The 22,194-nt window shown below is 36.4% G+C and overlaps 1 protein-coding gene across 1 annotated transcript in view; it reads right to left on the bottom strand.

Annotated features, from left to right (window-relative positions):
- DNAJC12 (DnaJ (Hsp40) homolog, subfamily C, member 12) overlaps positions 1 to 22,194 on the bottom strand; it is a 50,047-nt gene that overhangs the window by 26,496 nt on the left and 1,357 nt on the right. Inside the window, exons 2-3 of the mRNA XM_012659019.1 lie at positions 14,475 to 14,553; positions 5,204 to 5,343 (exon numbers count right to left, since the gene is read on the bottom strand). Of these exons, the coding sequence (XP_012514473.1) occupies positions 5,204 to 5,343; positions 14,475 to 14,553 (219 nt within the window). The remainder of the gene's footprint in view (positions 1 to 5,203; positions 5,344 to 14,474; positions 14,554 to 22,194) is intronic.

Raw genomic sequence — 22,194 nt, 5'->3', positions numbered from 1 at the left:
GTCTCAAAAAAAATAAAAATTAAAAAAAAAATGTTAATTTTAAAAAGAGGCAATGGCCTTAGCTGGTGCAGAAAATAATCTGGCTTTTATTTGGTTGGTTTGGGTTTGTTGTTGCTTTGGTTTGGGTTTTAAGCATATGCATAGAAGAGGTGAGGCTAGCCAGTGGCTTCGTCTGTGGAGAAGGACATTATGAAGATTAATGAAAACCAGAGAGTAAGAAATTCAAGAATTCAGGGCCCACAGAGCCAAAAATGTGAACTGTAAATGTCACAAGTCGGCTAGGTGGCCTGTACATGATGCATTCATCTCTGTGCCTCGGTACTTCTCTCTTGAAATCAAAGTGCCCAAGTCTGCCTTAGATAGGTGGTGAGGATTAATGACTTATCCATAGTAAGTGTGTTGAAAGCCCTCTGTGAAAAGATATTCTGAAATAGTCTTACTCATCTATCTCCTTTATGAGTAAATCAGAATAAAGTATTTTTTCATCAGACTCCTATATCTGCCAATCCCAATTAAAGAAATACACAGAGGAAAAATCCAAACTGTATCTAACCCCATATACAGGTGCTTCTCATGCTTTGTAGTTCAAAGGACTAATATAAGAGTGATTCTAAGCAGCCTGGTTTGCTGGGACACAGATAGCCTGCAAATCACTCATTTCCGTGTTCACAGAGCACAGCTCCACTGGGGTATTAGTTGCACAGTACATTGTATAACATCAAGTGAACTAGTCTATTATGGAGCGACTCATTTCAATAGAATCAGCATCAATAAAAAATATCAAGTGATAGCAATTGTTAGAGACTAAGAGGGAAGACTAGGAAGGGGAGAGTCTATACAGCAAAATAATGAACTACACAAGACAGAAAATCTTTATATACACGGAGAGAACCAACACCAAACAGACAGCAAGTCTAGGTGCAAAGGCCACCAATCTTCCAGTCTGTGAAACCAATATGTTGTTATTCTGCCTTCACAATTAACTTGTTTACCAGATTTCCTTAATGGGTCTTTTTTTTTTCCTAGAAAGTCTTTTTCTTACATTCTAGACTTTAGTCAACACTAGGAGATAAAAAAATTTTGTTTTACACGCCAGTAAACATTGGAACAAATAGAAAAAAAAAAAAATCAGCTGACTCAGATAAGCCACAGATCAGCTGAATAATTATACAAAATTGACTGGTTATTATTATCCTGCATCACTGTGAGTGAATTTTTTATCTGTCCGGTGATTTCTGACCCGCTTTTGGATAACATCCAACCAGGACAGACTGCCTTTTGAACGGGCAGAAGGTGCTGAATTGCAGACTGTCTCCCATCTCTCTCTGGCTAAGGAAACTGGCTGCACTGGCTTAGTAGGAAGCTTTCCCGGTAGGTAGTCCGTGGCCAGTTGGATTCACCTCAAGGATACCTCGCCCAGCTGGGAACCCAGAAACCATCAGCAGACAAACAGGCTCACACGGGGGTGACTCGAAAACCACTCCCAGAAGCAATCAATTTGTCAAACAATCCTAATACCAAAAATGTGTTTCTATTAATCATTTATAAAATTTGTAGCAATTGATGCAGCATGGGACAGTTTAAACAGCTTATGAGAATTTATCTCAGGGCTTCATTTTGATAGTGGCTTTGCTGCAACTATTTTCCCACAGCCATCCGTAAGCCATTCTACCCTATATTTTGGAGCTAGAAGGAGAGCCATCCATACCTTGGATCCTTTTCGATAAAATTGTTTAGCATGACAAACATAAATTTACCTGAGATTCTTCAAGCTAGAAAGGTCTCTCTTTTTGGGATCCCAGGATCCCAGAGGCTTGGATTACTGAGACCCTCATTCCATATCCCTTTTTTTAAACCAACATTATGTGTCCAAATTTAAATTTCCAACATATTCATTGACCTGGGTGAACTCTTAAAATACTTTTACTAATTAAACTATCGGTAGGAATTTCTAGAAAAGGAAAAGAAAAATAAATAGCTACTGAAGTGACAGAGACTTGGTGTGGATAAAAAAAATTCAGTTCAGTTCCGTCACTCACAGATAATAGAAATGTGGCACCCCTGAAGCTCTACCTCATGTGAGAAATTCTCCCAAAGGAGATTCACACATTATGATTCTGAGTGTGATGCTACAATAGCGCACTGTGTTTTATCCTGCCTTCTAGATATGGGGACTAATATTGCTCCCAACTAATGATTTTCCTTCCAGAGGGATTATATTAATTAAATAAAAAGCAGAAACACAATGTTGATGATGTGAAGGAAAAGGTATTTTACAAGATTTAACAATCCATAAATGTGTTGGGTATGCAAACATTCAGGTGCGTTTTAGATAAATGTCACCTGAAATTCAATCCTAAAGTTATAACCATTTTATTATCAGAATGGTATGTGTAATACAGTAGTCCACCTTTATCCATGGGGAATATGTTCCAAGACCCCCAGTGGATGCCTGAAACTGTGGATAGTAATGAACCCTATATATACTATGTTTTCTCCTACACATACACACCTATGACAAAGTTTAATTTATAAATTAAGCACAGTAAGAGATCAACAACTGATAATGAAATAGAACAATTATAACCATATATTATAATAAAAGTTATGTGAATGTTCTCTCTCTCTCTCTCTCTCTCTGTCTCTCCCAAATATCTTATTGTACTGTATTCACCTATTTTTGGACCAGCATTGACCACAGGTAACTGAAACCAGGAAAGCGAAACCATGGGAAAGAGGAGGCTACTATACACCTAACCCAAATACCGTAATGGTGATGTTTATCTACAAAAGTACAATGATCTCTTAGGTGACGAATAATGCTAGATATGATCATTGCTATTAATTTCTCTAGTGTGGTGAATGCAAAAGAATGAACTAATGAAATACACACACAGAGAAAGCAACAATTAAAATGTTACAGAGAGGGGAGAGGCTCTCACATACAGAAGCTACTATGAGGAGTAGAACAGAAAGGAATGACAGGAAAGTTATAGAAAGTCTATGAAATGAGGTACAGAACAGGCAATGCTTGTTATATGGGATTCAAAGTTCACTGAGGAAGAGAAACAAAAAGATGTCGAAAACAACGTTTAGCCCAAACAAAGAAGACTGTGTGAGAAAAAAATATCACTGCTGATTTAAAGCAGAGAGATGTGTATCTCATCATTTTTGTACTGCTAATAAAAATAAGTAAGAAACCAAATACCACCCCAGCGTACTGCTTATTTTTGCTGACAAGACAAATGATGCAGTCAGTAAGATCTAAAATGTAATTATTGTTAAGACTTCAAATAGTTCATAGCTAAGCTAAATTCAAAGCAGAAATGATGCATTTGGAGACAGGAAATTAGTCTTTAATGGAAATATGCTGTCTATATAAATTAAAGCAGGGATTTGGAGAAAAGTTTTTGAAAAACCCACAGCTAATTGGATATTAGCTATTAAAATTTAAGTGACACAGTTGAGTGGATCATCAAGACAAATAAACCATAAATCAGAAAGCATTAGAATAGCAAGAGTCACTAATTTGGTTGCAGTTACACTGTGTCACACCTAGGAGACTGGGAAATATGGTTATGCAGACTTGGTAGAACAATGTTTATTTAGCCAGTGTCAACAAGGAATTTTGAATTTACTGCAAAGAAAATGAAAAAAAATCTTATTTTTGAATATGTAAAGTTAAGTCACTATTTCCTTTGGAAGATTCCCTCTAATAATTTTGTGAATGTATACAATATGCATATAGTTAGTCTCTCATAAATAATTATCCCACCTTAAAGAAATCGGTATGAATGTACAGTTCTTTCCAAAATGAAATGAAGAGAATTTATACTTTATGCAGAGTGGCTTTAACCATACACTGTGGAAGTTTTGCATTGCTCTTCCCAATTATTTCAAAGACCCTCCCTCAGTATCACAAGCCTTTTTTCAACTATGAAGCAGGAAATCTATTATAAATGTAATCCTGAAGGGCTGTAATTTAAGAGATGTGAATCACTGTATAGACTAATTCTAACAACTGTTACTGAAAACTTGCCTATAAGGTAATTTCTATATTCTGAGTTTTATGTCATAGAAAAGTGTTACAATGGAAAGAATCTAGGTAATAAATCATGCCCAGGCATGTAGAAACCTTTAAAATGACATTTTCTCGGCCTCTTGTTACAGCAGGGGGTCCGCTGGTCGTCTGTGGCAAACGTATCTTGCTCTTACTCTATAAACCTATCTTGCTCTTCCTCAATAAACCTCATTCTCGTGCTTAAAAAATAAAATTACATTTTCCCTACAATATAAAAAGGTCAACATTGGGGCCAGGCACAGTGGCTCATGCCTATAATCACAGCACTTTGGAAGGCCGAGGCAGGAGGATTGCTTGAGGCCAGGAATTCAAGACCAGCCTGGGCAACATAACAAGACTCCATCTCTACAAAAAAGTTAAATAATTAGCCAGGCATGGTGGCACGTGCCTGCAGTCCCAGCCACTCTCGAGAAGTTGAAGGAGAGGGATCACTTGAGCCCAGGAGTGCAAGGTTACAGTGAGCTATGATCATGCCACTGTACTCCAGCCTGGGCAACAGAGCAAGACCCTGTCTCTTAAGAAAAATAAAATAAAATAAAATAAAGGTCAATGTTGAACAAAATAAATATGTAACAGTAACTATAGTGATTATTTTGATGTTCTGACTTCTTAATGGCATGAAGGAAGATAACACAATGGTTTAAAAAGTCTAACAGTTCTTTCCCCAGAATGCATAATAGGCTTAATTTATAACTTGCTTTGGTGAATGAGATGCAGATTTTTTAATGATAATTATAAGCCTTGAAAAGAGAATAAGCCAATATGAACTATTAATAAAAAGATGGAGGAGATACATCTGTAATGGCTCAAAATTTAGCAGTATACGAGCAATTTGAGAAGCACATTTATTAGAACTCATAAAACAGTGACAGTGGGGAGTGTATATACGAAAATAAACAGCCAAAGAGACTGAAAAATGTAGTCACTGGCTCTCCGGCACAAATTCGTTGCCTCTACTCTGGTAAATTCCCCTTCATAGGATTTTGTAGATAATGAGTTATATGCAGATTCCACAAACTTCTTGGTCTTCTCCCTCCTACTGTCTATGGACTCTTTATGTAAGTATAATACATGGACAGTCTGAGCTTCACAAATTCACATCATCCCCAGAGAGAAACCCACCGTTTTCACCGAGTCACTCAAAGCTTCCCACTGCTGGAATGGCATCGACACCTGGCTCCTTCGCCAGTGGTCATAGCGGGCTCGACTCTCTTCATTGGTTAGAATCTCCTTTGCCTTCTGCAGTTTCTGAAAAGTCTCCACTGGAAAACAAATCAAGAGATGAGCAACTTCTCTGTTAGAAGGATTATTCTAAACTCCAAAACTATCAAACAGATCTCACTAGAACCATGACTCTGCCACTTACCAGCTATGTGACCTTGGGCCAATTTACCTCGTTAAAGCTTTTATAAAGTGTATCCTAAGGACAAGTGAGATCATGGATTTCCATGTGCCTGGCACACAGTTTATCCACTCCCTTCATTGTGCCAGTGATGTGTCAGGTACTATTCCAGATGCTGATGTCACAGACGTGAACGATAGACATTAGCAGGAGAGACACATTTATAAACATTGGAAAAATACAGTTCTGTCGACTAGGAAGAAAACTACCTGTTCTAGTGCTAGTTGTGAGGGAGGGTAGTGACCAGGCAAGAGGTACAGTGAAAATGAAGACTCTACGGCAGGAAGGAGCATAGTGAATTTGAGAAAGTAGAAATTGCCAATGTGGCTGGAGGACACAGGGCCAGGGAAGAACAATGAGGGACCGGGCTGTAGAGTAAGTGAGAGCCCATTCATTCAAGGCCTTGCTTAGATATCACCCTAAAGATTCTAGTCTGCTTTTTGTCATAGGAGGCTTTAAGTATAGTAAATAACATTGTTTGTGTTCAACAAACTGTAGCTTTGTCACTGATCTATTTGGCCAGATGGCATACAATAGAAACTTTTCATGGTCCTGTTGGAAACACTTCCAAATTCTCTTCTGCCCCTCAGTGAAGTTAAAACTTTCTGTAAAGCAGGATACAAGATCAATATACAAAAATCAGTTGTGTTTCTATTCATTAGCAATAAACAATCCGAAAATGAAGTTTAGAAAACAATTCCATTTTATAAGAGCATCAGAAAGAATAAAATACTTAGAAAAATTTTTAACAAAAAAAGTGCAATACGCACACTAATACTACATAATTATTGTTGAAAGAAATTAAAGAAGATTTAAATAAATGGAAAGACAGTTCTTGTCCGTGGATTAGAAAACCTCACATTGTAGGCTGGGCGCAGTGGTTCATGCCTGTAATCCTGGCACTCTGGGAGGCCGAGGCGGGAGGATCATTTGAGCTCAGGAGTTCAAGACCAGCCTGAGCAAGAGCGAGATCCCGTCTCTACTAAAAATAGAAAGAAATTAGCCAAAACAACTAAAAATAGAAAAAATTAGCTGGGCATGGTGGCGCATGCCTGTAGTCCCAGCTACCCGGGAGGCTGAGGCAGGAGGATCACTTGAGCCCAGGAGTTTGAGGTTGCTGTGAGCTAGGCTGATGTCATGACACTCTAGCCCAGGTAACAGAGTGAGACTCTGTCTCAAAAAAAAAGAAAAGAAAAAAAGAAAACCTCATATTGCTAAAATAGTAATACTCCCCAAATGTGTAAAGAAATACACATTGAACATAATCTCTATCAAAATGTTAGTTGCCTTCTTTTGCAGAAATTGACAAGCTATTTCTAAAATATATATGCAAAAGCCAACAAATGTTGGCTACAATGTGGAGAAATTGGAACTCTTACACATGGACAGGTGGGAATGTAAAAATGTTGTAGCCACTTTGAAAAATAGTTTGACCTTTCCTCAAAATGTTAAACAGAGTTAGCATATGACCTAACTATTAATATTTCAATCCTAGGTATATACCCATGAGAACTGAAAACATATGTCCACACAAAAACCTGTATGTGATAGCAGCATTATTCACAATAGCTAAAAAGTAGAAACAACACAAATGTCCATCAACTGTGAATGGATAAACAAAATGTGGTATTAATATATCCACATAAAGGAATTATCATTCAGCCATAAAAAGGAAATGAAATATTAATACATGCTACAACATGGATGAGCCTTGAAAACATTATGCTAAATGAAAGAAGCCAGTCACAAAGGCTACATATTGTATGATTCCATTTATATGAAATATCCAGAATAGGCAAATCTATAGAGACAGAAAGTGAATTAGTGGTTGCCAGGGGCTGGGTAGGCAGGAATGGGAAGTGACTGCTAATGAGTATGAGTTTTCTTCTTATGGTGATGAAATGTTCTGAAATTAGATAGTAGTGATAGTTGCACAACACTGTGAATATACTAAAAACCACTGAAGTTACACTTTAACAGGTGAATTTTATAGTACGTGAATTGTATCTGATTAATGCTCTTGTTTAAAAAAAACTATCCCTAGAGGTGATGAAAACTTTGTATCCTAATTGTGGTGATAGCTAACAAATCTATACAGATGTTAAAATTCATAGAACTACGTACCAAAAGAGTTAGTTTTACTGTATGACAATTTTAGAAATAAAGTTATTCTAAAACTATACTAAAAACCACATAGAAGATAACTGCTGAAAGGTCTAAGATAGAATTATAAATAGAAAATACTGCCATAACAATAGTTATCATTTATAAGCACAGATCACGTTTCTCTTTTACAACAAATTTATGAGGTGAGTATTATTATTATTACCCCCATTTTACAGGATCTAAGGCTAGAGAGGTTAATGTCACTAGCCCAAAGTCCCAAAGCTTCGAGTGCTGGAGTCACGATCCAAACCCAAGCCTGCGAGCCTCCCAACCTGTGCTTTCCAGGCTACACTTGACCACCTTCCTGCCCCCTTCCGTTTTCCTGCAAGCATGTTGTCCTCTAATCCCCACTTCCTCCTCCAGCATTCATCAATCCAGGTCTTGCCCTTGAGGTGCTCAGAGTATAGTAAGGGGGCAGACATAGAAACAAATCATTTCAATACATTGTGATAAAGAGAACTATTGAGGCAAGGCTGGTTTTCTTGGGGAATCAGGACACATTTCATTAGTTTTCAACACAACTGACTCTTCTCTTTCTCTCAAACCATTAGTAAATCCTCTTGGCTCTACCTTCCAAAGATACCCAGGATCTGATCTTTTGTCACCATCTCCATTGCCACCACCCCAGTCCAAGTTGCCATCCTCTTTTGACTGAATTATTATAGTAGTTCCTTCACTGATGTCCCTGCCTTTGCCCTTAGTCTATTTTCTACATAGCAGAGTGATCTTTTTAAAAATAAGTCATGTAAATATCACTTCTCTGCTTAAAACTTCCAGAGACTTCCCATTTCCCTTAGAATAAAATCCAAAATTCTTAACCATGACTACTAGGCCTGACCTCTATCCCTTTCTTCCTTCTCTGATCTCATGTCTTTTCTACTTTTCCACCATCTCCCCTGGCCCCAGCCATAGCGATTGCTGCTCAAGCACACCAAGCACACTCTGCCTTGGCACTCGCTGTCCCTGCCAGGAACCCTTTTATCCCAGGCACCACGTAGCTCACTTCCTCCAGATGCCAGCTCAGGTGCCGCCATATTGGTGGGACCTACTTCATCAGTCCCACTGCTTTATCTCCTTGCCCTACTTTACTTTTCTTCACAGTACTTACTCCCTGACATTACATAGTTAATTGCTTATAATTTATGACCTCTACCAGAATATAAATTTCATAAGGGCAAAGCTTATCCAATTTGTTCTCTGCTTCATCCCTTCCACTGCAGCAGCGCAGTAGGTGCTCAAAAAGTATTCACTGAATGAATGAATGAATGAATGCTTCCTATTCTGAGTGAATATAAAGATATTATTACAGTGCTATTCCCTGAGCTCCAAGCACCAAAGAAATGGAACATGTCCTCAAAACATTTCATGAATTAGGAACATTTTAATAATATCATTGGGAAATACAATTAAGATTACCCTCATAGCACTTAAAAATACCTCATGGGAAGTAACCAGGATCCTCTGAAACAGAAAGCGTTAAGGTATAAGGCATATGTACTGTCAGTACTTACAGTTCCTCCACACCAATTGTGAAAATCCTGAAATACTTCCAGACTCTAGTGGTCAAGAGCTGGTGCTCCCGAGCGCTGTCCCCCAAACATCTCTACTTCAAGTGTTCCCCCAGCATCCAGGGATACTGCCTGATGCAGCAGGATACCTCCAGGACCCTTCTCAAAAGCTGGACAGTACAGGTACCTTATAAACCATAAACTATTTTAATATCACCCCTGGAGGTGGTAGCAATTAATGGATTAAAGGGAAGACCATAAAGATGGGAATATTGAAAGCTACAGGAAAACAAATAAAAGCATCCTGCCATAGCAGTTTGATCCAGTGAGCAATCCTTCCTGTTGCTGACGACAATGTAAATGTCCCATTGTATAAATAAGACGTCACTTTTTCCAATGAGACTAAAAAGCTTATTAAATTATCACCATGGATGCACATGCCAGCTACTACTAATGCAGCAGTTGTAAAGATTTATATTTTTATCTATGAGTCACCTTCGCTTCGCACATTACTGTTGGCCTCACTTTCCAGAATTTCCAGAAGGAAAGAAACTTAGAATTATGCTGATATCAATCCCTCAACAACAGTTGATAAGCAGAAAGAAAAAGAGACCTTATCTTTCCTGTACTGTGGACTTTTTTTTTGTTCCATCCTCTTCACCACGTTTAATAAAAATGAGTTTGGGTTTATATTTGTTTTTTAATGGATTATCAAATGAATCACACAAGATAAACATTTACCAGTTCTGGGAAAAGAGATCTCATTTTGTAAGCTTATATGAGCAAATGATACTGGAACTCTTGAGAGATATTCTGATTTAACTCCTGGATCTACCTTGAAAATACAAAGGTTATTTTAAATTCATATTTCACAATAGAATGTATATTATTATAGCCGCATTTTAAGTATATGCCATTTACAATTACTTGAGAAATATTAATAATAACAATAATGTGATGTCCAAACATGCTTTGAAAAAAATATGTAGGAAAACACACCAACTGTTAATAGTGATTCTCTTCAATGTACACTATTTGGGTGATGGGTACACTGAAAACCTATACATCACCACTATACAATTTATCCATGTAACCAAAAAACAACTTGTACCCCTACATCTATTGAAATAAAAAAAAAAAATAGTGGTTCTCTGGCAGGGAGAGATAAAAGCAGACTTTCCCTTTCAACATTATTTATTACTGCTATATTATTTTTATTCTAAGGGAAAAAAGCAATAAAGAGATTTTAAATTAGGAAAACACTGAGCCATTAAAAGATATCAGTTAACAAAGAAATTTGTTCTTCAAATATACCCTTCTTCAAATATCCAAATGTCTTTGAAGTTTGCACATCAGTAACAAAAATATCATGTCTCAGGTCCTTAATTTAGTCTGAAACCTCCTTTCTTTGTAGTCAAAGAGAAGTTAATAATGTGTTGATCTGCAACAGTTACTGTCACACACACACGGGCTGGCAGGAGAACCAGCCTGGAGCTTCTAGGCTCTTCTAGGTTCAGTGACACAATTTCTGTAGCACAACCAGTACTGCCTACATCACTTACACGTGGAAAGGGGAAAGGATTTCTAACGGCCTTAGAATTAGATTTGTTTATGAATAAAATAAAGATCTTTAATGGTTACTTAACAAAAGAAAACTATCCCATTTTGTTAAATTTTTATCTCTGGCTACCATATAAATACAAGGAAAGAAGGTCCACTAAATCATAATTGCCAACATCCACTGAGCACTTCCCACATGGAGGATACCTCATTTAATCTTCACAGCAGACACGTGAAGCAATATATTAGTCTATCCATTTCACCTATGAGAATACTGAGGCTCTGAGAGGTTGTCCAAGGTCAACTCACTTACAAATAGGAGATGGGAACAATCCAGACAGACAAGACTGTGTTCATATCCACTATTCCATCATGCCAACAAATCAGTAATTTCCATGGCAACAGCTGAGACTACATTTAGTGGACCAGAAAGGTATATACACATTTCATTTCTCCTACCTGCAGTTCCTCTACAGGATAGCCTTTCACCCTAATGAGATACATTTTAAAATCTGTCCATTATATTCTGAATTTCTGTCAAGTTAAAATTCAGTATTTGGTTGAATTTTTTTTAAGTTTTAAAGTATTTTTATCAATAACTTTAATCTTTCTCCAAGTGTGTAAATAACCACTTAAATTTTCAGAAAGTCATATTAATTAAAGCTGAGTAAATGGATGGATGCTTACATGGATTAAAAAAATCTCTAGCCAAAGGTTGAATCATACATCAACTGCACGCCCGACAAGGGAAGATATTGATGTTCATGTACCTTTTCATTTTAAACAATATTTACCCAGTCCAATGTTTCTCTGAACAAGAAGCCTTGAGGCAGCCCATACACGAAAACCCCCATCGCTATGGCAACTAGAAATGGCAATGACTGCACAGTGATTCATCACGTATCGTGAATAAAAATTGTTTGTCAGGGACAGAGAAACAACTCGGAGTCATGCTTCACTGGAAAGAAAGTCAGTTAAAGAATAACCAGGGATACTGGTTGTTTTTAAGTGTTTATCAAATTTTTATAATTTTATACAGGGACATCTATCTTAATATTAACTCCAGTTCAGAGAGGTAGTTAGTATGTATCGTAAAGAAATGCCCATGCATTCATTCATTCATTCACTCATTCAAGAAATTATGCAGAGTAGGTGTCCTCTGCAGCAGGAACTGTGTTAAGTACGGGGCATTCCACTGTGAACAAGGCAAGCAGGGGGTCTACCTCACTGAGCTTCCAGTCTGACTAATAAGCAAACAGGCAATAAGGAGAAGGTGTGATACACAGTCTGCTGCCTGATGTACATGATGCTCTGAGTAGCTGGGGCACACGGGACTTCTTGGAGGAAGTGATGCTAAGCTGAGACCTGACCCAGAAGCATAACCAGCCAAGCAAAGCAGGTGGGGTGGCATGCAGGGCTCAAGGATGTTCCAGGCAGAGGAAGCAGCAGGCATAGAGGGCTGGACAGTGGAAAGAACAGAGCATATTAAAGATCCAGCATAGTTCTGAGTGGTGAAACATGGAGTTACAGGCATGGTGGAAAACAGAAAAAGAGGATGGAGAATTAAGAGGGTACACAGCGTGAAGGGGTTTATGCCTCAGGGCCCGACAATGGCAAAGGATGAACTCCTGCTGTGTGTGCAGTGTAGGTGAATATTACAGACATAATGCAAAGCAAAAGAAGCCACATACACCGTATAATTCTATGTATATGGAATTCAAAACTAGGCAAAACTAATCAATGATGATACAGATCCAAAACTGGGAGAGGGTGCTGACTTTGAACAGGGCATGAAAAGGGATTTCTGGGGTACTGATAATGTTCTACTCTTCTTCTGAGCAGTGGTTAAACTAGTCATACATATGCACAAATTTATCAAGCTTACACTTATGATTTATTCATGTTATCTTAAATAAATTAATAAGAAGAGAAAAAATCAAATGAGCAAAAGTAATAGTAAGATATCTAACAAAAGATGACTTCATACATTAGAAAATTATTCATTTATATAGACAGGGATCAGTGATTTCTAGAGAAAATTAATAAAGTCCTTTAAGACAAGGAAAAAATGTCTAAAAGAAGAGTTTGGGTTTGCGCAACGTGGAGTTATAGATAGGTCTTAGTATGATATTTTCATTACAGAAAAAATCACATACACATACATACTATACACATATAGTAAACATAATCATCAAATTTAAGATATAATATTTACCTATCCTGAGGATAAAATCAGAGTAGGAAAACACAAGAGTTTTCCATTACACTGGTAAAATTTTAAACTGGGTGTTACATACATCCTCACCTGTTATAGTATTCTTTATTGCTTATTGCTTTTTGTACATATTAAATATTTTTTCCATAATTAAAAAGATCTGAAATGAGAAGCAATTAAAGGAATGCTGTAGGGATGCAGGCATGAAATGACTGGGGGCCTACCTACACTAGTGGCAGTGAGGACACAGGGAAGAGGACATAGCAGAGAGAGATGTGGAAGGTAAATCAACAGCACTGGGTAATCGACCAGATGTGGACATGAGGGAGAGGAAGAAGACACAGTCTCTGCTTGATCAAGTGAATGGATGCTGGTGTCATTCATTGAGATGGGGAAACAGAGAAAAATAAGCAAGATTTTAGAGGTGTGAGAGGAGAATAATGAGTCTAGTTTTTAAAAGGGTGACTTTGCAATGTTTCCAAATGGAGATTTCCAAGAAGCAGTCAAAACTATAGTCTGAAGATGAGGAGCAAGAACTGGGTTAAGGATAGTTTGGGGAGCCATCAACAATGAACTTGTTCAGGCTCTTCAATCTGCTCTGAATGGGAAAAATAAAACAAAACAGTGAGCTGGTGATTAAAGCCTCAGACTTGGACAAGGCTCCAGAGAGAAAGTGAAGGGGTGAGCTGAGAAGAAATCTTAGGAGGGAACCTTAGGGCAGCAGAGAAGGAGTCACAAAGGAGACTGAGAAAGAGCAGCCATAAGAGGCTGGAGGAAACCACGAGTGTATATTATCCTGAGAGCTAAGAGAAAAGAATGTTTCAAGAAGGAAGATACAGTGGACAATGCCAAATTTTGAAGCAAGCTCAGGGGAGTTAAGGACTAAAAAGTAACCATTGTATTTGGCAACCAAGAAGTTCCTGGCCATTCCTGAGAAAGGGTGGGGGAGGAAGTCACAGTGAGAAAAATGGAAAACTGGGGAGAAGGGAAGTAGAGACATCAACTGTGAATCTCTTTTTCAGGAAGTTTGGCTCAGAAGAGAGGGAGAAAGATAGGGAGAGAGAGGAGGGAGACGAGTTGCAGAATGAATGTTGATTTGTTAGTATTTTTCCAAGCTTGGACAGACATAAGCATATTTAAATGATAGTAAAGAAACAAAAGTATGAATATATGGATATATTCACGTCCAGAGAAAGGAAGAAATCACAGCAAGGTTCTCATCAAGACAACTGCCTGATAACAAACACACTTAAGTTAACACTCCAAAGCTGGTGAAATAAAGAATGAACTGGATAAATTTTAAACCACAAAGCAGCATGTTATAGCAGAAAGAAAAACGCATGTTAAACGACCACTATTAGAAGAGACCTTGCACGTTCTTCTCCCCTCCTATCATCCAATAGTGCAAAAACAGCCTTTGCCATTGAAAGAAAGAATAACTTTGAGCATAATCGACAGAAGAAAATTAAGTTGCTGTTCAAAAGCTTTTCAGTTCTATTTGCTATTCATTTTCTTGAGAAAGAGCCATTATTAAATTCTTACCAGCTTTGGAGCTTTCAGGATGCTTGTCAGGGTGACATTCCAGAGCTCTGATCTTAAATTCTGCCAGGATCTGTTCAACCTAAAACAAAAATCAGTGTTTAAAATAAGGAATCTAATTTAAATAGCATGAAGAAAGAAGATGGGCAACAGTCCTGCCTGAAACAGACATGATCAACTCAACTTTTTATTTTGATCCTTATACTTCTATTTTGACTTTTTACTCTAAGAAATCATTTCCTAAATAACCAAATTCAGAAAGCATCCATTAAAAACTCCTATTGATATAGTAGTCTGATGACAATTTAACCTGCTACTTTACTTAAATGATGGCCCAAGACACTTATGAGCTCAATATATACTTACACATTTTTTTTTTAAGAGACAGAATCTCGGTTTGTTGTCCTGGCTAGAATGCAGCAGCATGTTCACAGCTCACTGCAACCCTGAACTCCTGGGCTCAAAACAATCCTCCTGCCTCAGCCTTCCAAGTAACTGGGGGGACTATAGGTGCATACCATCGTGCCTGGCTAATTTTATTTTTGTAGAGATGAGGGTCTCACTATGTTGCCCAGGCTGATCTTAAACTCCTGGCCTCGAGCAATCCTCCTACCTTGGCCTCCCCAACTGTTGGGATTATAGGCATGAGCTACCTCACCCAGCCTCAATATATTTAAATCCCCAATATGGTCAGATAGGTTTCTCCTAAGAATATATAAAATATGTGTTCACATATCTGAATTCTTCCAAGATGCTTAACCACCATTCATTATTCAGGGATGACTATCCCTGAATTATAAGTTAAAATTTATATATCTTCCATGATAAAATTCCTTCTTCCTGGCTTTTGACCCTTTAATTTTTTATTAAAGAATTTCACAATTAAAAGAAAAAGGACATAATCAAAACCTGATAATTTTGTTACCAATTAAGAGCTTTGTTAGAGATTTTGACAGGGAAAACAGAAACTCCAGCCCAAACTGAAATGAGGTTTGAGGGCCATCCATGATTTGATACAATTTCATTTACCCACGTAATCCCTCTTACTATGAATTAAGACTTGGTTTTATTAATCATAACTGCAGTGACAGTAGCAGGAGACAACAGTGGTTATGTGACTCTGGAACCTGATTGGTTGGTTTTAAATCCCACTTCTTCCACAAGACTTTAGGCACATTACATAAATTCCACGTGTCTAGGGTTTCCTTATCTTTACATCAGATGAATAATATAAGTAGAGCACTTAACACAAAGCCTGGTCATAGTAAGAACTCAATAATGGTAGCTATAATTAAATACCGGTGGTTAAGTAACTTGTCTGAAATCATTCAGCTAGTTACTAAAAACGCTGAATTTTTTGTTAACTAAGCAGTTAGGCTTTAAATCCTTTAATCTTAACCACTGTTTTAAATAATACTTTAGGTTTAGGAAACTAACATGGGGTTCCATATTTACTAACCACCAATAAGTGAAAGAAAATTACCTCGTGTTTGAGAAATTAATTCTCAAGCAACTCAGTTCAATATTGTCATAAGATTCATATTCTTCCAAGCTCCATGCCATCCTTAGTCAAATCTCATAAAAAATGTCTTCACTTTTACAATCAAAGTCAGACTGTATTAGGTAGGCATATGTATAAAGCCCAGACTAGTACTCTATTCCTTTCCTTGGTAAGCTTCTATTGAGAATTTCTTGGAATAACAGGAAGAGACAGACTTCCTGTTAAGAACTGTAATAAATTGTGTTTTTCCTCTTCCTATGTGCTAACCCTTTAACCATCAGTCACCTTTACTCACTTATATAACAAATATAATTGAGAATTAGACTTGATTTTGAATTTTAAAATATTAAGTATTCTCGGGCACGGTGGCTCACGCCTGTAATCCTAGCTCTCTGGGAGGCTGAGGCGGGCGGATTGTTTGAGCTCAGGAGTTCGAAACCAGCCTGAGCAACAGCGAGACCCCATCTCTACTAAAATTAGAAAGAAATTAATTGGACAACTAAAAATATATAGAAAAAATTAGCCGGGCATGGTGGCGCATGCCTGTAGTCCCAGCTACTCAGGAGGCTGAGGCAGGAGGATCACTTGAGCCCAGGAGTTTGAGGTTTCTGTGAGCTAGGATGACGCCACGGCACTCTAGCCCGGGCAACACAGTGAGCCTCTGTCTCAAAAAAAATAAATAAATAAATAAATAAGTATTCTATGGAGTGCAGTAATAAGCATTTTTAATTAATAAGTACTTTATAAATACTCACAAACTCTCCTTGAAAAAATTTCTATCAATACAGAATAAAAACTAAAAGCGCTTTAGCCCCCTTCCCCAAGATCATAGGTTATATCCTTCAAAACACACTTTTAACACATATTTATGTTCATATATGTTAGAGTTTTTAAATAACACAAATGGATAAAATTATACCTATTTATTACAGGTAGAAAGAAAGTTTTGGGTTTTTATTGTTGCTGTTGTTTTATTTTTTAATCCATATCCCACTAAAAAACATTCTGGTATTGGTCCATGGAAGCAAGTGTGTCAAAATGGTTAATTATCAGTAATGCTAACATGTGTGATTGGTTTTTTCTTCTTTATATTTTCTGGGTTTTTTTTCCAATTTCATATTTTTTTTTAAATTAAGAATAGTCCATATGTCTTTCATTATTTTTCATAGTTTTAACTATCACAAAGTTTATCACACACCCCCTGTACAGCTGGTTCTGGGTAAACTGGTAACACGGGTTAGTTTGTCTTGGACACATTCTATTTATCTCCTGGCCTCCCCACTCCATGTGCTTGGGGCCAAGTACAGACCACAGGCAGCTGAGGCCCTCCACATCAAAGTCCATTGAACCCTGCCTTCCTGACCCAATGTCCAGTCATCTGGAAAACTGCCTATCTTGCTGGCCAGTAAACATACAAAATGTTCAGCTTTACTTGTAATCAAATAAATCAAAATATCCAAAGAATGAGTTATTAAACCAGTGTTACTGAGGGTGCATAGAAATGAACATTAATGCTCTCCTGGTGAGGATGTAAATAGGTGTAAACTTTCTGGAAAGCAACTGGAATATATACATATGAAAAACCTCTAATTTGTTTCTTACTCTTTGATCCAACAATTCCAATTCTAGGAATTTGTCTAAGGAGATAATTAGAGGTGGGAAAAGAATTTAGCTATAAGAAAGTTCAATAAATAAAATAAAAATTTAAAACAAAAACCTATGTGTTCAATAATGGAATATTTGTTAAAGTTAATTGTAATATACCTATAAGCTGGAATACTTAACAGTCATTAAAAAATCATCCTATAGAAGACTTTTAATAACCTGAGAAAGTTAATATATTTCTATGAGAAAAAGTAAGATATTATGTGCAATATAAATTCATAGTGTTTTATCTCAAAAAGAATTATGTAAATATGTATGTATGTAATAATGATAATGATAATAATTATTATCATAACTAAGATTTATTGAGACTTACTATGTGGCAGGCACTATTCTAAACACTTTACATATAGTGTCTCATTTAATTCCCACAACAACTCTATGACATACTATGGATACCTTTATTATGCTCATTTTGCAGATTAGGAAACCAAGACATAGAAAAATTAAGTAATTTTCCCAAGGTCACACAAGTAGAAAGTAGCAGACCCAGGAACTGAATTCACACAGTCTGACTCCAAACATATATAAAAAAAATATATAAATACAGACATATATGCATGTACTTATTTATATACATACATAGATACAGCATATATGCATAGATAATTAACATGCATATGTCTTACTCCAAATATTAAACATTTAGGTTAACAGTTTTCTTTGTACTTTCTTTGTATTCCACATTTCCTTACTGAGTATATTTTAACTTTAGAACTTAAATTTTAAAACTTAAAAACTTATCTTTTCCATATCCTGTTAGCACAATATTTTGGTCCATGCAAGGAAATACTCTAGTATGCAATGAAGACTAATCTGATTCCCATTTGGATGAATCTTCTCCAGATTTTCCTAGCCACACAAACACCCTATGTCTCTCCCTCCATGCATCTAAATTATGATCATTTAATAAGACCATTTATTAAGACCATTTCAAGTCTCATCTCTTCCCTGAACTCTTTTCAGATATTCTTCCTTTAATTCCTATTGTACTTATAGAAAGCACCACACAACACAGTACTTAATTGTTTTCATTGTTTCCTCTGTATTAGCTTTGGCTTGTCAATTGGATACCAAGTTCTTTATACACTAGCACCATGTATCACCTTTATGTTTTGTTTTGTTTTGCTTTTTTTCCCACCCCACTCCCCATCACTTCTAGTATTAGCCCAGTGGTCAGTGTTCAATAAATACTTGATTACAGACTGACTGTTCTTCTTCAAATAATATTACTGTAGTGTAAGAGGAGCTTTCTGAAAATTGTGGTTTATTCATTATAAGAGTGAACTTATTCTAGTGATTGAAATTCATATGCTGCAGAAAAAAAGAAGACACATTTTAAAAACCGAGTTAATTAGTATCCATCATTTCGATTCACTAAGTTTGAAAACTGGATGTTTCCCACAACACTCTAAATATTAGCAATATCCCTCAAATAAATGAGGGATCCTCCTATAGCATTCTAATCAAATGATAATTAATTAAAATATGAGCCATAGAAACCATTTGAGCCACAAAATAAATAATGGGAGTATTTGGGTTATAACCCCTAAAATACAATAACTTTCTATTAATCAATAGTGATAAAAATAAACTAAATAAACAAATAAATGTGAGACAAGAGAGAGCTTTTCTTCACAGAATTCCAACTAATAAATAAATGAGGAAAACAGAAAATTACCATTAGGCAAACACCTTAGTAGTAACTATTACAGGCGAGATCCACCAAAGGATGCAAAACTCAGTGGGTGAAAGTTTGAGAAGAAACAGTATAGTTCAAAATATCTTCCCCAAGATATCTGTTAATCACAAAAATAAAAATAATAATCCTACTGCGGAAAACCTTGGCAGAAGAACCTGACAGACACCACCTTAACCAAGTCATCAAGGTCAATAAGACATATCAACATCACAGACCCCCAATATGATACACTGAGAAAGGCACAACATCACTTCTGTGATATTCTTCCCCAAAATGCATAACCTCAATCTAACCATTAGAAAATATCAGACAATGCCAAACTCAGGAACATTCTACAAAATAATTGACCGGTACTCTTCAAAGTGTCCAGGTCACAAAAGACAAAGAAGGTAGAAGGGTCAGATTGGAGGAGACAACGGCAACACAACAACAAAGCAAGGGATCCTGGCTTGGATCCTAGAACAAAAAAAGGGCATTAGTAAGAAAAATGATGAAATTAGATAAGACCTATAATTTTGATCAGGGATTGACCGACTCTGGCCCACAGGCCAAATCTGGCCTACTGCCTGTTCTTATTAAAGTTTTATTGGAAGACACATTCACTTACATATCATCTGTGGCCACTTTCTACAATGGCAGAGCTGAGTAGTGGTGACAAAGACCCTAAGGCCAACAAAGCCTAAAATATTTCCTATGTCATGGCCAGCACCAGGACACCGAGGTTAAAGAAGGATCTCTCTCCCTCTCTCAAAAGATCTGTACTTGCACAACCCTGAGAGTTAGGGCCTCCTTAAAATTTGCATCCTAAGCACCTGCGTGCCTCAGCCAAGTACTGACTCTGTCTATCTGGGCCTTTACTAAAAAATGTTTGCGGGCCCCTGGTTGAGTTACCAATGTTAATTTTTTGGTTTTGATCATTGTACTTCCAACAGGTATGATGTTAACATAAAGGCAAGCTGGATTAAGGGTATATAGGAAGTCTTGGGTTATTATTTTTGCAGCTTTTCTGTAATACAAAAATTATTTCGAAATAAAACATCTTTAAAAGAAAGCAAACTCTAGGATAGGATAAATTTACAAAGTTCCAAGTGCACAGTATCACTGTGAGTCCAAAACAACATCCACAACAATAACAACTTACCACTCTGTGCCAGGCAATGTTCAAAGCACTTTCTATATTGTGTCTTATTTAATCTCCACAACAACTCTCAGGTGAGTACTATTTATTCCCATTTGCAAATTAGGAAACCAAGGCATAGAAAACTTAAGTAATTTCATTAAGGCCACCGGCTCATAAGTGGCAGAGTCAAGATGTGAACCCAGTCTGAAGGCAATCAGAGGGTTAAGGAAAAAAAATATGTTTCCATTTATCAGGTTTGTGCTCAATTTTCAAGACCATGAAGTCTTGAAGTCATGAAGTCTTCTTATCATGACTACTGAAATAGTGACCAAATATTAAAAAACAAACACAATCCACACCAGTGAGGATGCGTTACACCCCTAGCGTGTAGTGTATGCCTCAGTAAGGACTTTAGAGGGTTTTAGAGCATGTGTCTTCTGTGTAAAATCCAATATAAGGAGAAAAGGCTGGCTGACTTCAGATCTAACTTTGGTAAATTTTTTTTTCAATGGGGGATATGTTGTTTTCTATACAACAATGTGGAAATCCTTCCATAATTTATGTAAAGTAGGAAAATAGTCTCATTGTTTATTATCATGATTGTAGTTTCAATTTGTGAGGGATGATTTTTAAAAGTCTCAGAAGAAAAAAGTTTCAAAATTACTGCTCTTAAACTACCAGAAAGTATGTAACTTTACTTTGAATTTAATCAACTTCCAGTATGAGCTTTAAATTATAAGAACTATATACCAAAGCAAAACTATTATGTGGGTGTCTCAATTCAATTGTTGTAAGTAAAATCAAAATATCAAATTGCTTTGAAATTATAATTGCTAAATTGCTTTTGAGTATGAAGAGTTCTGGTTAATTTTAGAGTATCAAATCAAGGAATATTTGAAGTAAAGGAAATTCATCCATTACAAATAAAGGAAATGTCATAAAAATATTTTTCAATGGGAAACATATCTTTAAGAAAAAGAGAGAAGATGATACATATAAAAGAAGTGACAAAACCGTGATAGTCATTTCATTAAAAATAAGTGATTGTTATCTCGATATGTTATGCCATTAACAGATCAGTAAAATACATCCAGAAAAAGGAATATTGAGACTGAGAAGTATGACTATACCTGGTAACCATAAAATGAAACTGTTATACATAAACAATGCGATCATTTTTTGTGAGTCAATCCAAATGAATCCTCCTTCTTTGTAGACTGAAAAGTAAAGGCATAACTTCAAAAGATTGACTAAATGGGTCAAAAGATTTATTTTGGGGATTTAATGACCTTTATAACCTAGTGCATATTTTTAAAAATTCAAATTAACCTTATCAAATTTAATTATGTTCTGTTAATTTTAAATTATTCCTTCAAAAATTATTTGGTAGTAGTATAATCTGAAGTGTGAATAACATATATGGTAAAAATGGTAATAAGCTTTCTCAATTGCTATCAGCAAATTACCACCAACATAAACAAGAGTAAGATATTATTCTTGAAAGGAAATATGCAACTAAAAAAGCATTATAAGCTGTTCTCTGTGTGTGTGTGTATGTGTGTGTGTGTGTGTTTTAACTTTAAGGTATCTAAGATAACTTCCTCACAGTGTAGCAAAAATAGAGATTTTAATCCTTTGTGTCCAATATGGCATCCTATCCTCAAAACAAAACTGAGTACATTTTATAACTAAATTCCTGCCTTTATGAAACAAGAATAAATATAAAAACATTTTG

The sequence above is a fragment of the Propithecus coquereli genome, unplaced genomic scaffold, assembly GCF_000956105.1.
Source record: "Propithecus coquereli isolate 6110/MARCELLA unplaced genomic scaffold, Pcoq_1.0 Scaffold117, whole genome shotgun sequence".
NCBI lineage: Eukaryota > Metazoa > Chordata > Mammalia > Primates > Indriidae > Propithecus > Propithecus coquereli.
This window is presented reverse-complemented; position numbering and strand designations above follow the sequence as displayed.